This window comes from Dermacentor andersoni, chromosome 1 (genome assembly GCF_023375885.2).
Source record: "Dermacentor andersoni chromosome 1, qqDerAnde1_hic_scaffold, whole genome shotgun sequence".
NCBI lineage: Eukaryota > Metazoa > Arthropoda > Arachnida > Ixodida > Ixodidae > Dermacentor > Dermacentor andersoni.
In genome coordinates, this window is record NC_092814.1 from 57,296,089 (window position 1) to 57,312,783 (window position 16,695).

General features: G+C 41.5%; 1 protein-coding gene across 3 annotated transcripts in view; it reads right to left on the bottom strand.

The window, feature by feature from the left end:
* The window catches only part of trio (trio Rho guanine nucleotide exchange factor), a 251,643-nt gene that overhangs the window by 166,707 nt on the left and 68,241 nt on the right, over nucleotides 1–16,695 (bottom strand). For all 3 annotated transcript variants that reach the window (XM_055061522.2, XM_050192948.3, XM_050192949.3), the window contains exons 27-35: nucleotides 13,544–13,720; nucleotides 12,053–12,122; nucleotides 11,889–11,978; nucleotides 11,280–11,417; nucleotides 11,113–11,190; nucleotides 7,893–8,075; nucleotides 7,667–7,780; nucleotides 6,964–7,109; nucleotides 5,360–5,459 (exon numbers count right to left, since the gene is read on the bottom strand). In XM_055061522.2, coding sequence (XP_054917497.2) covers nucleotides 5,360–5,459; nucleotides 6,964–7,109; nucleotides 7,667–7,780; nucleotides 7,893–8,075; nucleotides 11,113–11,190; nucleotides 11,280–11,417; nucleotides 11,889–11,978; nucleotides 12,053–12,122; nucleotides 13,544–13,720 — 1,096 coding nt within the window. The remainder of the gene's footprint in view (nucleotides 1–5,359; nucleotides 5,460–6,963; nucleotides 7,110–7,666; nucleotides 7,781–7,892; nucleotides 8,076–11,112; nucleotides 11,191–11,279; nucleotides 11,418–11,888; nucleotides 11,979–12,052; nucleotides 12,123–13,543; nucleotides 13,721–16,695) is intronic.

Below are 16,695 nucleotides of genomic sequence, written 5' to 3' on the forward strand. Positions count from 1 at the left end.
TTTCGCCTGCAGTCGCCGAAACGGCCCGAGCCCGAACAAGCGCGATTTCGCCAGCGCGACGCCTTCCTGCGCTATCCTCGCAGGGTCACGCGCACTCGCCGCCCTCTTTTTCTCTGAGTGGCGTTACTCCACCGCCGACTGACGTGTTGCAGGCATCTCGGGTCACCCAACGCCAGCGACAAAGTGAAATGACGCACCCGCATTTCCAAGGCTGGCCATACGTAACGCACTTTATGCTGCTTTTCAGCGAACACTGGCCGTAAGGGCCACAATGTACAACAGCGCTCGGCGATTGAAAGGCGACACTCAAACAGCATGGTGGCATCACCGGTGATTGCTGGGGAGGCCGAATGCAGTTACGATGAATCAAAAAAGATTCTCGCTTTCAGGTGACACAAAAATGCATCATCTCAGTGTCACCGGCGCCTACCGGTGGCGCAAGGTACTACCGGCTGCCATGTCCGAGTATCGCGTTTCAATCGCTGAGCATTGCACATGGTCTACGTATACCTTATTTAATCATTAAATGCATAGGTTTACAGAACGATGTGCGCAGTAGACGCCTGACAAAACAAGCGCATTATCAGCGTAAAATGGCACTCTTGAACGCAGCGAACACCGAGCTTTCAAGAACGAAAACGCAAGCAAGACAGATGATTATTGTTTTGGGAGGAGATGGTCCCCAAAGGATGTAAACTTTGTTAGGGTGTAAGAGAATGCTGTGTTTCTCGGGCAGAAAAATGTGCTGCAATCGCGTGGTGTGGAACGATTGGGGGGAGCTTAAGCTCGTTCAGTGAAATATTCCTGTGATGTCAATTCATGCAAGAATGTCGGGGGAACCCCTCTGCAGTCTTAGGCTGCACAAATATGTGATATACATCACCAGCCACAGTGTATGATTGTGAACTATATATATATATATATATATATATTTGGCTGCATCGGTTCCCATACAACGAAGAGAATTGGCGGCGGCAGATTGCCAGCGTGAATGAAAAAAGAAAGCTTCTTACTATATATGATCGCTTGGTGCAGGAATTGAAACATCAAAGTGATCATGTACGACTAGCTCAACGCAACTTTTAAACATCTAAGTGCCAATCGTGAGCTTCCACAGTAATAGGGTGGTGTTACAATTGGGCATTTACTACTGTTGCGCCTGGTGGTCCTTCTGGACAAAGGATGCACACTGGCAAGCGTGCAGCTACAGAATGCCATTCACGCTTCGTCATTTCGACGCCAAAGGGCTGACGATGGAACCAGAATCATGTTGTTATGATCAACCTGTCAACGTGAGAAGGTTCAAACGGGCTTCCCCACATCAACATAATTGCCCTGTTCTTCGAAACGACGCCACCCCGTTCTCCACGAGCTGACACAAAAGGATAGAAGAAGAAACCGAAGGTCAAGACGACATCACCCTTTTCCGTGAGCTGACACCAAGGATGGGAAAGGGAAAGACGGGCTCCGGAAGAAGATGGCAATGACCACAGGACCGCCAGAGGTTATTTAAGGCTGTGCTGGCCCCCGTGTTAATAAGAACCACTCGAGACTCAGATCAGTCACATCCATGTACCAACGAAGTGAATACAATCTTTTCTACTTTTTTTTCATCATCATGATGCCCAGCTTCGTCGCCGTTTCCCGATTCTTGCGGTGAAGACCCACCTCACCTGGTCGAGATCGTATCAATGTCAAGATAATTAACAAGTGATTACTATATGTCGCATCTTCGTCTGTTCAACGACCTGGAGCTGACGAACGAGACGAGTTCTGGGACCCCAAACTGTAAAGGGGTCATCGGCCATATGCAACCTACTAAAGAGCCTACGCTCACGACTTAGTGGGAACCGCAACGACCCCGATTTCACATGAAATCGCATCTTCATTGCATCATGGGTGGGTCGAAGGCTGGACACCAGAGGCAGAGTGCAGCAAGGTGGTGCGACCCCATGGGTGGGATTTTGCAAACTGTGCAACAGTTCCAATTGCCTGAAAAGGACACTGAATTCCCTCGTCAAGCGAAAGAGGGAAATCAACTTCATAAATAGAGGAGCTGGAGTGTTGAAGAGTGTGCTCGGACATGGAAAGACTTTGACATGTGTTATGCTTTGAGAATCATGCAGCTGTTCTTGTAAACCATCCTCATGTAATTCTGTACATAAAACTTGACATTCTCTTCTCTTCTTTCCTACTTCTTACGATGGAATAAACAGTGCAAGTTTCATACTAGTAATCATCGCACCCTTGCCTGGTTGCAATGGTCTCCCGAACACCTGCCGACAACGCCATGTTACCCAGAAGTAACGCCGGTAGAAGTGAACCGAGGTTCTAGTAACCGTTGTCGCAACAGTGGCCAACCAGAGACATTCTGTGGTTAACCTCTCTTTCTTTCCTTTGGTTTTATTTCTATCATGCATCAGCCACCAGTATCGTTCTCACACTTTTCAATCTTACTATGCAAGGTCTACGTTGGGCCTCCAGTATGAAGCCGACGGCGCGACTCAACACAGCGATCCAGGTAGTTGGTAAGACCACAAGATGCGTAAGCTTTGTGCTTTAGCACTGCCTCTTTGCCCTGCAAAGCAGTCATATCAAATGGGCACCAAAAAAAAAAAAGAAACGATCACTTCTCATTGTGAGGGCACGACAAAACAGTTGGGTGCGCCGGAAAGGACAGGCTGAACAAGACTGGACAAAAAAGTCAGCTTTCATCACGCTGTGGGTTCTATGGCATGCTTTATAGCTAGCAAAACTATTTTATTTGATAGCAAAAATTACATCTAACAAGAAAACTAGTAGTGAAATGTTTCTGCGTATAACAGAAAACTTGTCAAAGTAAACAGCAGAACAGCATCCATGCTGTTACAATCATCTTGTACATTTCTTGAACTACTCATTACTGCTATACCCCAACATAGCCGAACTAAAGGTTCAATGTTGCAATAAGGGCACATTTATGAAAAAAATTGTTTATAAATACACAACTGCTTTTCGAGGCCGATTGCAGGTTTAAGCATGAGCATACATTTCGTATTGGTTACTCCGTCCATTTCACTGGCAGCAGAAATTCCGTCCATATCAAGTTAAATCTCTTTAGCAGGTCTCACAGAATCTTTTCCAACATAGACAATGTCATGTCAGTCACACAAAGTAGACAGCGTCCGGCCAAAAACAACCACCAGCAATTGCCGCCGAGCGTATATCTAGCATACAATACAGAGTGTTCGTCCAAACCATGATGTAAGCGAAATGATACAGCTTCCAGATGGGGTCACTGTGTACGCAATAGGGGAGTGCACTAGATAATACGGTCGATATAAATGAGACACATTTTCCGGTAACACGGTGACATTTTGAAATAGCTTAGAAGCACTAGATATATTTTCCTACATTTTTTTAACCTTCAAGACAAACTAGACTAGGAAAGGTAACTTTTTTTTTTATATATGTGCACTCATGCGAAATTGCTCTAGCAGTTACTGACATAAGCATTTTGACATTTAAATTTGAAGAGAAACGCTTGAAATACTGCTTTTTTGCAAATTGACACAATCACAAATTATGGTTGCAGAATGCTACACTTATGGCAGCTTAATAGCCATATGAAGGTAAATTAAATAGACGCTAACTAGCATAGCATCCAAGGAAACAAAAAAGGACAGTGCTGAATAGTTCCAGCAATCCATGAAAACAACTACGTAGCCTCAATGGTAGTGACCGAGGCTGTGCGTCTAAGTGCTTCTACCATCATAGTATATGAATTCACAGTTTTCTTTTATTCCCCCAAAACAAACCAATACCACATTTGCACACATTCTTATAGTATCTTCAAAACAAAATTTTATGGCACTAGAACATGCAAGTCACAGAAAAGACACACTGTACAGCCGGCGATTTCCAGATGAAAGTGTGTCTTCTTGTGCCGTAAATATTGACACGTGTACTTATTTAGCATTTTTTCCATGGACTGTATTTCAACCGCTAACAACTTGAAGTTATCCCTCAGTGCAAGACACACCTGCATGATTTGGAACTTACTTGAACGTTATTGTTGATTCTACCTGTTGTGTACATTCTCACTGAACTTCGTGGATCATATACTTGACACAAATTGTGTTGTACTTTCAGGAAGGCACACAGGCACTAGCGATTACGCTGGAACGTTCAATGAGTCATGTATAAAATCCAATGTACTTAACCCGCAGATCATATTTTGCCTATCGCAAACTGTGTTCATCGCTACTATCATTAAACTTTGAGTGCCACTTGTTTTGCTAGGCACTGGTTCACCCAATAAAGAGTTAATGTTTTCAAGTCATACTTTTGACAGTATGTATTCTACACTGTCATGACGTGACAATATGCCACTGTCTCAGCTCTCCAATTGTCTGCATTAGTTATTAAAGCTGTTTTCGTATTAGGGGCACTAAACAGGAATGCTAAATCGGTTTAGATCAGCGAAACATTTTTCCAAGACTCTGGTTCCACCTATTTGGCTGAAAAGGGTTGGTTACTAGTGGAGAAAATGAAGTTTGATGCTTTCCTTCATGATTATTGCCCAAAGCATTTGTTGGTGCATCAGTCTGACATCGCGGTTTTGAAAGTTGTATGTTGTGCACTGTTTTTGTTTAGCGAGAGTCCTCAAAACTCTCCAGGATGAGTCATAGCTTTTTCTAGAACACAATGTAATCCTTGTTTATGAATAAGATGCTGACTAGACTTGGGGAGACATTATAAAAATCCGTGATGTGACGAAATGCTCGAGCGAGAACTTCAAGCATCGCCACCAACATTTTGCTCTTGCGCATTTTTTGCTTACTAAGTCTCCACACATGACAACACTGACATATTTGGTCTCCTAGAAGGGAAATTTGCCAGTCTAACTTAATGTTAAGGAAGTTAATGTCACTTTATAGCCATGAACTCTTTCCTGCAGAATCTTTTGATGTAACAGCCAGACCCATATTCTCACTGCATTTAAAAGCTGAAGAACTGCCTGGTGCAGTAAGACTCATACCATATATATTTCTAATTAAAACTATAATTAGTAATAATGTTTGTGAGCAATTTAACATCTTCTATTGCACACATACTTTAAAAGGCTGTACCTATTTTGAAGATAAACCTAAAATTAAAATCACAGACCTCTCGCACTCCATGGTGCCTCTAGAACACATTGAGCTAAAATGTGAGCCAGTCTTCCATAAAAGGAAAGGGCACAAATTTGGGTTAAAGTGGTCTACCCTCATGCAGTAATGTGTGGGCAGAAATATGTCACAATATGCCATAGCTGGTAGGTTACATGCAACTGATTCAAATCCAGGGAGAATCAGGGGTCACATCATGCATCACTAACCTTTTCACTGTCGGTAGTGTTACTGGACCCAAAAGAGGCTACTGACACGCGCTCCTGCATGTCAGTCAGGCCTTCATCCTGGGAAGAATCCTCGAAGTCCCTAGAAAGGCAAAAGATAAGACTACAAGTTAAGCCAAACATAGTCCACGCTATACAACTGCACTGCCATACGGAGAGGTTTATGAGAAGTTAAAAGGGACAGCCATGAATGCATAAGGCAAAGTAGAATATACTGGGTGTTTCAGCAACGATGACCGTCTCTAAAGGCCCATTTACAAAAACATACTGTTGATACACAAGAGAGGCTGTTTTCTATCCAAAAACTCTCATCCATAGACTAATAGAACAAATTACTGTTGCTTGCATTCAACAGCCTCTGCTTTCCTGTTGCTGAGGAGAACATCTGAAGATGCACTAGAAGGACCTGAAATTTTCTAGATAATTCTTGGAAAGCTTTCATTCTTGTGCTTCCTCCCTGGGAGGACTGCACTTAGGAGAAATGCAGTCCATGGATGACAGTTTTTGGTTAGAAAACAACCTTGCCGGGCACCTTACAAAGCCACCTTCCCGTCACTTTGTCTGCCTCTCGATATTTTCCTTTTTCAAGTTTGTTGGTATTCTCTTAGCTTACAGAATTTTGCAAATGGTCTATTATTAAGAATAGGGAATTCAAGACACAGTTGTAGGTTTTGCTGGTCAAGATTCACAACAGGGGAGGACAAAAGGAAACTCCTTGACGGGTCATATAATAATAATAGCCAAATTACCCAAGATTTGCTAATTAATGTTTTATTATTGTTAGACCACTAATGCCAATCAGTCATTTGTAGCTAATGGTGATCTCATAACAAATCAGCTAAAGAGACAAAAAGCCCTTACCTAAAGTACATAGGCAGAAAGAGTTCTGCCTGGTTGTGAGTGCAAAAAAGGGTTTCTTTATCGTTTTGAAAAGCTTAATTGTTATGCATCCACCATTAGCTACAAACACCCAATGAGCATTGGCAGCCTCACATTGATAATTAAAATATTAATTTGCAAACCCTAATTAGGCCATCATGAAGTTTTCTTATGTCCACTCCTGCAGTGAATCTTAGCGTTGTGTTTTGAATCTGCTATTTTTAAAAATTAGAGCCAGTTGTGCTTGAAACATTCAGTACAGACAGCCACTTCTTGATACAGCTTCAAGTGCCATTCAGATACGTTGAATACGTTGTAGGGTATTATAACAATACCAATAAGGTCAGGAAATTCCACTATTAGGCTAAAAACATTTTTTTGCCTCTACTGCAGTGCCTAAAGAGTACCTTCCCTGAAGAACTTTTTGAAGGGATGGAGTTTCAAAGGGTAACAAAACAGCACAAAATATCAAAACTAAATCAAAATGCTTCCTCTTCCCTCATTCTCAACTCAGCAATCATAACCATCCAGGCTGTACAGGCCGAATCAGTGAAGCTGACAACCTACACCACAGCACATCAAGAATAAAATAACACTGGCTTGAATAATATCACACAGACTTTAACCTGTCAAGACATGTTGTATTAGACTCAAAGCAGAAAACTTATTTTTAGAACGAAACTTTCACATCAGCAACGATACATTACCTGCTTGACCGATTGCTGAAAAGTTTGGAAGTAAGCTTGGTGCTCTTGTTTAGGTTCAGCGTCGATAAGGTTGAGTTGAAGCACGTTTCCTGGATCACCTGCCGCAGTTTCTTCACCCAGGTCTGCTTTACCTCAAGTGAAGATGCCTGCGTCCAAAAAATTCAAATGCCAAAAACATGTTGTGCTACTTGTCTTAAGCATACTTGACAGCTAACAACACCATAAAAATATTCAAATATATGAAACAAAAGTTCAATTATGTCCAATGAATGTGTATGTTTAAATTAAGCAACTACACAGGTAATCATTTAATATTCTTGGGAGTTGAAATAGCACTAACCAGAGCAAACCATGCTTGCCTAATATTTCTGTAGCTGAGTTATTGTCCAGTGACGCATCGCAGTTCAGTTAGCAGATATCACAAAGCCTCAAAAGAATGCTATAAGCCCCACAGTGATTGCAGAATGCATTAACACACACTGCTGTCAACAAACCCTTTTTTGTTCCCTTCATATAGCCTAGTACGCCAGATACAAGGACACAATTACCAAGCATCAAAATGGAAGGCAGAGAAGAAAACCCACAAGTTCCTGCTAACTGAAAAAATGTTTCGTTTACCTTATTTATCCATCATTTCAATATTACAGAAATGTACCCTCACTACAATTATGCTAGTCACCCAATCCCAAGAAATTTTGCGTACCTTCAATATTATCTTGTTCTCAGACGTGGGCCCATGCTCTGTCCATACGGCTGTCCACACAGCAAACTTGCACTCATCTCCTTCTATGTGCTCAGTTATGCCAACTTCGGATGTCTGGAAATTAACATGCATACAGCACGTTCAGTTCTTGAAGAATGCTTGTGAGTAAGGCATTTTGTAAACAAGCACAAAGTCAGAATAAAAACAGGGTAGAAAAGCCACTTGCCATGAGCTTCTGCTTGTAGACATATTTTACTTTGCCATTCGAATCTTTCATCTCCTTGCTGAAGAGCAAATATAATTCGAAAAGGAAGATGTGGCGCTCCCGGCCCTTGCGGATAATTGCTCTGGAGTCAAAAACTTGGAAGGAATCTTGTAACACAACTTCACCTAACTGGTCAAGGGAAACCTACAAAAAGAACACCACCATACAATGATTACCAAACTTCTTTCTTTTTAATTCACAGCCCACAAACTTTTGGATGGTACACTATAGAACCCTTCCGTTTCGTTTCCGTTTCTTTGAAGGATTGATCAAGACTATTAACCCTGGTCCAAAACACATAGCCTACCAAGCTATTGTATGCAGCAGATGTGCCCCCACCCACCCGAGCATTATATTATGTCATCCTCACTACTTGGCCTAAACCTTTGCTGCCAATTCCTACAGGTCAATAACGATACCCCATTATGGTCGACCTGAAACTGCCTTACCATGTAGCCAGCCCAACACTTTACTTAGGTTTGAGATCTATAAATAGACTATGAACAACACAGTGGGGAAAAAAGTCATTTGACCTTTTGGCACAGATCTTGGCGCAGACAAAAAGAAAGTTAATTTGGCGCAGCGATAAGCACTTTTCACACAGTGTCAAACGTACACCTACACACCATATGATCTCAATGTACTGAACTAATCAATAAATACAGAAGATGGTTTAATATGCATCAATGCAGCATTCAGGATGGAAATTATCAAACTAGTTTTCATGAATTTTTAATAGAATGGCTTTCCCTCTGCACATATTGTGGTATAAAACCGCATCTACCATTTAGACTTGCAACAGCCATTTGCACGTTTGCCACACTTCAATTGAGCAGGGAAAAAAAAATTGCGCAACAAGGGTATGTAAGGAATACCATGCCCTATAGGTCTTGCATGCCTTAACCGAAGATGAAGACATGCAGAGGCTTCTTTACTTCTAACGTGCAAAATCTCTGCTGCATATAACTGTGCTAGATCATGTGAAAGCTGCCTTAATTGATCTTTTGAGCTTTCAGGGTTGCAAGGTCCCCACTAATAGCAAATTTATGTGTCAGCAGTTGGCTAACCACAATACAAGATATTTCTGAAGTACACCACAAACAACTATGCTGAACAATGTGCGACCGGGCATTATCAAAGAGTTGTTTTTAATCTGACATCCTTGAGTAAGCTTCGTGCCTCGCTAGTGCGAGGAATGCAGAACTACAGTACAAACACCGCAAACAACATGACCGCACAGTGGCCACACATTGGAACGTTTGCTGAAGAGAAATGCAACAAAAGAGCAAAAACAGCAAATGGAGGACTGAATGGCATAGGCTATATCCATGGCTATGAGCCCTCTGTAGACATTCAGGATGATGATGATGCATGGCTTAGATTCTGGTTTCAGTTCTATCAGCATGAACAAACCAAAGCTTTCGTTCTTATGCCTCTTTGGCACAGGCTCGGCACAATTTTCTCCTAGAATGCCATTTTAGAGCAGGACGGCACAAAGGACTGCTCTTGGAGCAGCTGTTCCACCAGTGTCAAGAGTGACACAATCAGTTTGCTTGCCCTTACTAATGAAATTGAAATTGATGCAACCTGTGACCAAAGAGGCTTCCGAGCAGGCACTGCTGACTACTCTTGGCGGATGTTGCCAACTATTGTTTAACTGTTCACTTTGCTATCAGCTAGCAAAATACCGTATTTACTCGATTCTAATGTGCCCTTGATTGTAACACGCACCCGTTTTCCATTACCAAAAAAAGGAAAAAGAAAACACCCTCGATTGTAACGTTCACTCGTTTGCCGTGACCTAAAAGAAGAAACATCCTTTACAGTACTGCACACCTCATTCTTTCATACAGAAATACAACTTTCTCTCACTTGGAAAAAACAAAAGATTTACTCCCAATGCAATAAAGTTGCAGGAAGTGTGAGAAGCAGTCAGGGATGTTGGAATACGTTCCACAAATAAAGGCGAAGCTTAAGTGTCCTCCAAATTTTACACCATTTTACGAAGCTGTCAAAGCACACACACACACACACACGCGCGCGCGCACACACAGAAAGTTTTGTGCTCAGCTTTCATTCCACTAAGTAATTTCTTCAAAGCTGGAACACAGGTACACGAGCATACTCGAAGAACTCAACTGCCTTCAGAGGCTTACACTTCTGGCAATGCGTATTACCAAGACTGTGTAAAAAATATGTCACCCTTGTGGGAATGCACAAATATTCCTGGATACTAGGCAAGTCAGGAACGAGGCAATGCTAACAGAATGTGGCTGCAGCAGCCATTAAAGGAACACTAATGGCAAATACTAAGTCGATGTGTACTGTTTAAATACCACTCCAGAAACCTCGGAACGCTTGTTTCATGCCAAGAAAAGATTTAGTTTACGAGAAAATTGCTTCTGAAGGGTCCAAACACCTTTTTCAAAATTCAAATCTCCCGCCACCCCACCGGGGGAGTGGTGACGTTGCACACGTCATCAATACCCTTTGGTGTCGACAGTGAGTAAAATGGCGCCCAACAGACGGTGGTACCGAGCCAAGACAGAGCACTGGATTCGCAGCTGCAGCTGCTTTTTGGTCAAGTGGCGTAGACCATTCGGGCATCCCGCGACATGACATGGAAGTTGAATTCTACTTGCAGTTACTACTACAACGCGAAAGCATGGGTGGCACGGAGTCAAGCGAAAACGAAACTCTTCGACCGCCCGCGTCGTTGTCAAGGATAATTTCAATGAGTTCTTTTTTCTAGAAATGAAATAGAACTGGACAAGTAGCAGTTTATTTCGTCTTATAACACAATACAAGGATGTTTTTTGCAACGAGTAGTTCAGTACTAGTGACTGAATGTAAGTGAGGACTTGAATGTCCCGAGGAAGTCTCTAATCATGTCCTGCATTTACCTCAATTTTCGATTATTAAGGCTCTGTTCACGATAATATTAAAGCCTTAATGATTCTCGAGCACTAATGTATCATTTTAGCTTGACTTAATGTTTGCCTTTAGTGTCCCTTTAACAAAACTGATGACTTCATGCCTGGCAGCAGAATGCCATAACCACCAAGTCATTGCAAAAGGTTTTCTGACAATGCTAACTCGTGAGAACAATAGAATTTTCTAATTTCATGATTATCATTCTCAGTGGGGCGCACTGTAATACAATTGAAAAGAACAAACTTACATCACAGCCATCCAATAGGCTCAAATGCATAGCATCATTTGCCTTCTTTGGTACATTCAACATCACTTCGAGCCCATCCTGAAAAAAAAACAAAAGACAGCAAGAGATATTGCACAAACATTCACCTACCACACGTAATTAAGGAAGGCTGATGGATGACAACTAACCCGTATTTCACCCTGTACACCATCTTCACAGCATGCTAGCAAATCCTTTAAAAGCAGCTGGTACTTTGTTATCCGCTGCACTGGTTTAATCAAATACGCGGGAATGGGGTGAGGAACACCATGCTTGTGTTGTACTTCCTGAAATTGGTTAACAAAAACACATCATATAGAAAATGAATACTCATCAGAAATTGGCATATGGCTCTGGAACAAGCACTACAATGGCTTGTCGCAAACTGCAGGGGAGAATTATATATGCCATCTTGTATTTCAGTTTCTTGATTTTGATTTACTGATTGGATCAACATTTAAAACCGACAAAGGAGTCTATGAGTGATGCTATGGAGCATAAAAGCAGTACTCTGGATAAATTTCAACCACCTGGAACTCTTTAATGTGCATCAAATGTTCTGTACACATGCATCTTTTGCTTTCCACCCTCATCAGAATGTGGCTGCAGCAGCCAGGAACCGGACTGATGACCTCATGCCTGGCAGCAGAATGCCATAGCCAGTAAGTCATTGCGACGGGTTTCTCAACTTCCAACGAGAAAGGCAGTATGCTTAGCAAACAGTGAAAATGTAAAGAAAGAAACCTCACTTTGCTCACCTCAAAAAATGCACCAGCATGTTGAATAAGCAAGGCATTTGATTCTGGTTTGTTTTTACAATATTTCACATAAATTTCAAACTTTTGTGCCTGTAAAGGAAGAAGCAGGAAAATTGGAAGCCGAAGCATAAAAATATGCATAAGTGTGCAATGTTAAAACTCACCCATGTGACAAAGCAGTGACCAACATCTTCAGGCATTGTTTCATACTTTTCAAGCTCCTTCAAGAATATACTGAAAATGTACAAATCAGGTAAGTGAAAAGACAGTTTCTAGAAACGTAGCACAGTTGCATTACTTTTACTTACGATCAGCTTATCTAATACTATTGGGGGAAATAAAAGTAAAGATTGGTGTCAGTTTCAACAGAAATCTGCTTTAAAGGGACACTAAAGGCAAATACTAAGTCAATGTGGACTGTTTACATACCATTCCAGAAACCTCGCAATGCTTGTTTCATGCCAAGAAAATACTTAGTTTACGAGAAAATTGCATCTGAAGGGTCCGAATCCCTTTTTCGAAATTCAAATCTCCCGCCACCTAACCGGGAGAGTGGTGGCGTTGTATACGCCATCACCACCCTGCCGTCGGTGAGTAAAACGGCGCCCAACAGACGGTAGTACCGAGCCAAGACAGAGCGGTGGATTCGCCGCTACAGCTGCTTTTTGCTCAAGTGGCGTAGACCGTTTGGGCATCCCACGACATCACATGGAAGTTGAATTCTCTGCTACTTGCCGTTTGTGCGAGTTTTGCGAGCCAGCAGCAGTAACACAGCACCATGCGATAACGAAACTACTGAAACGCAAAGGCGTGGGCGGCGTGGAGCCATGCGAAAACAAAACCTTTTGACCACCCGCATCATTGTCAAGGGTAATTTCATAGAGTCCTTTTTTCTAGAAGTGAAACAGAACTGGACAAGTAGCATTTTATTTCATCTTGCAATACAACAATGTTTTTTGCAATGAGTGCTTCAGTACTGGTGACAGAATTTAACTGAGGAGTGCTTTCGTCATCGGGCAAGTACTTGAACGTCCCGGGGGAGTCTCTAATCATGTCCTGCATTTACCTCAACTGCTCAATTATAAAGGCTCTGTTCGTGATAATATTCACACCTTAGAGATTCTCGAGCACTAATCTATTACTAAAGCTTGACTTAATATTTGCCTTCAGTGTCCCTTTAAACAATAACTTTGAAGCTTCAGCATGGGCCATATATGGCACTGAAGTACAGCCACCATTGGACTTAATAACAAGAACGTCCCAATTCAATGGCTGTAGCCTGCACAAGAAGCAAACACCACGGTTCTTAGAAGGTGAACCACACTAGCAGTTTCTATGCACTGTAAGATAATAATTTTAATATGTCTGCTGGAGAAAAACAAAGTTATTTAAGGCATGTTCATGGCATGTTTAAGGCATGCCTGATGGTAGCTAAACACCACAAAATGAGTTCTGGAACCAAATTCTCTCACGATTCTTTTCTTCCCATTTCTTTTGCCCTTCGTCAGAGGCATAAACCCCTTAGCATGATGGATGATAAGAAACAGAGTTCAATAAAATAGAAAGATTAAAATCATTACAGAATATAGTCCTTGAAGACATATGGAAGTATGTAGATAATGTCAGAAATAGATGCTTTACATATGCGTACTCACCTATTATGAAACTCGAATATCTCCTCCATGTTGCCAAATAATACATGTTCTTTGCCTACAACTCCTGAAGGTCTGTTGGCCTCTGTGTTCCTCAATTCTGCCATGTATGTATGAATGCATGTCTCGAGGTCCTTCACATAGGTCCTTTCTGTTTGCAGCAGCTCAGCCATTATAAACCTGTGATATAAAAAAACAAAAAAGATAAAAAGAAGACCAGAAAGGAAGCTTGGATTAATATTACTTCACTGCAACGTTGCCTGAAAAATGCCAGAGGCAAAATTTGCAAGTTAGGTGCATATAAAGGTTAACAAAGTTCCCTAATAGAATTAAATATGAATATTAAAAAATAGCAGTTTTGAATATAATATCCAACGACACATATTGTCAAGAACATGAGAGCATGATAAAGAAAGCTCACATATCTATGAAAACACATGAAGCTGCTTCATATTGCAGAAAGTGGAGGTAAATGAAGGTGTGCCTAAGCAAGCAGTACATATCCGTGCCACAAATTTATGAGATAACGACAATGGCAATAATGGAACAAGGGAACCAACAGCATGCAAGCAAGATGCATGTGGTAGCTTTTATTTGATACATATGCTATGCTTACCCACATACACTGCGATTTCTTTGTGTGCGAGATTGACCCTTTGGAGGACAACGGAACATATATGTCCCACTTTATGTGCCCGAAAATGTTACTCAGACGCAAAGGGGTGCATTGATTTCATATGTTTCATTCTGCCTTTTACCTAATGGTTTCAACAGTACTTCATGCGAGAATAGTTTTGGGAATGGGTACTAAGTGGCGATGAGTATGCAAAAGTTAGAAAAACTGTATTCATTGTTGGAACGCTTCCTGAATTTGTCCCCTATTTGCTCACCAGAAACATTCATAAGTAATTCCTCTTTCCTGCATTTAGATTTACACCTTCAGCACACAGTAAGCATTCATTTTTGTATCTCCAGGTCATAGCTAGACCAAAAAACTCACCCTTATGAATGAGCATGCAAAAAGGTGCTGGTGCTATTGGTGTTTGACGCTTTGGCAAAAACTTTGCACAAACATTTTGTTTATGGCCTTCACTGTACCACTTTGCCCGTCGTACTTCAGTCCGTTTTAAAAGAGAAGTGTTACATATCATTTTTCGTTGAGGCCCGCAAAAGTTAGTAGGACAAATATGTCCCACTTTTCAATACTCAACGGCTTGCTGTACAGAAGTGTAATTAATTGCAAACCACTTCTAAGCACCTCATTTAGTTATACCACAAAAAAAATTTTGCATTGAGACCCTAGAGGGTCAATGGGACAAGCACATATCACTTATTAAAAATAAACTGCTTGGGGTAGAGAAGTGAAACTAATTCTAAGCACCTCATTTATTTATACGATGCAAAATGTTTCAAGCGTTTTATAAAGCATATATGCTGTTCCACAATGGGTCTTATAAAAGCTCATGAAGAGCACTACCTGTCATATTTGTAACCATGCTCAAAACAAAGCAAGAACGTTTTTTCTTTTCCCTTTCACCCCTCCATTTGCCTGGAAGTTTAACCAAGACACGACCTTAATGTACAGGAGAGCCAGCCTTTTGATGACATAGGAAGAATGCCATGATCAAACTAAGCAATGGCTGCTCTGCCAACTAAGCCAAACTCTCTTCAGGTGGCATGAATCAGCTATTTCCCTTACTGACAGTTGAATCACCATAATTTGCAGCAAATATTTCTGTTTTAGTGCAAGAAAGGGTAATTTTTGCCAATTTCCTATTTCCAGCTCGACTTTGTGCAAAACGTGTGCCTATCAAGATGGAGTAACCAGCACAGCTGTTAAATTGCTTACATGTCAACAGAAAAGCAATGCGATGATCTTGGCTAATGGTAATTCTGGTGAGTGTACAATAACTTTTCTGCAGTTTTTCTAATGTTTACTTGAAGTATGGACAGCACAGCAGCTTGTTGCTTTGTGCATAGCGACATATGGAGAATTCAAGAGGTCTGCAAGAATATTAATGAAAAACAGTCGGCAACACTGCTCCTAAGGACAGCACATTTAGTCCTGCTGGAAGACTCTAGCATAGCACAATCAGCGATTCATTATCACATTTTAAGCATCACTCTATGCCAGGAACTAATTTTATACACAGCATAATATAATATGAAGGGGGGAGGGAGGGGACATCCTTTCACAACCCAGAAAATGAAAATTAACCACACTATGACTATATCGCAAACTGAAGATGAGTTACAACTACAACTGCAAGTTTAAAATAAAACGCATAGAGGGATGTGCAATTTAATAGAGATGCATGCACACACACAAACACAGGCATGGACCCACATCATAGTAAAGGATCTCTGACTACACTGTAACATTCTAAATAACTACGATTCATGGCACTGTGATGCCAGATCATGCACACTCAGGCTGCTGCAGCAGCATAATTGAAGCAGTGCACCCCTGTCGCAACAGTAGCACACCAGGTCCCTAGACTGTCCTGCTACCTGCCTTGCTTCCTTGCTGACATGCACCCTCTCTTGCCCATGTATCCATTCTCCCTAGGAGATGACAGGCTGGTATTTCTGCAAGGCTCAGTAACGCCGCAATTGAGTGTCACATTTTGAAATGCCAGAACTTGTGCTAAATGCAATCTTGTGCTAAATGCAAAGCACGCTTCTGAATTTCCCACAAGGTACAATTCACAAACTGGAACTTCATCGAAAAAATATTTTGTATTATACAGTAGACTTCCGTTAATTTGACACAGGTTTACCAGACTTTTAGATTAATTCGATCTGGACTGAAGGTTCTGGCTGGTGCCCATGCATTTTGTTATAACTAGACTTTCGCTATAGGTGACCTTCATTATTTAGATCCTAAAATTGGCCTTAGTCGGCTAATTCGAACTTCACCAGTCAGCATGCACACACCTGACCCCTGTGGTGACCTGAATAGCGACAGCTTTAGTGGCAGCATCTGTCTCGGCGGAACTTCAGTGACAGTGAATGCATTGAACCTACGTCATCTCCCTACAAGAACCCCCATTTTCGGCTTGTCCTAGGAGAATTTACAAGCAATAACCATAGCTTACAATGTCTGATTAGGGTATTCACCTGATTCTAAAGCGCACCTTTTTTTTTTCCTTTTT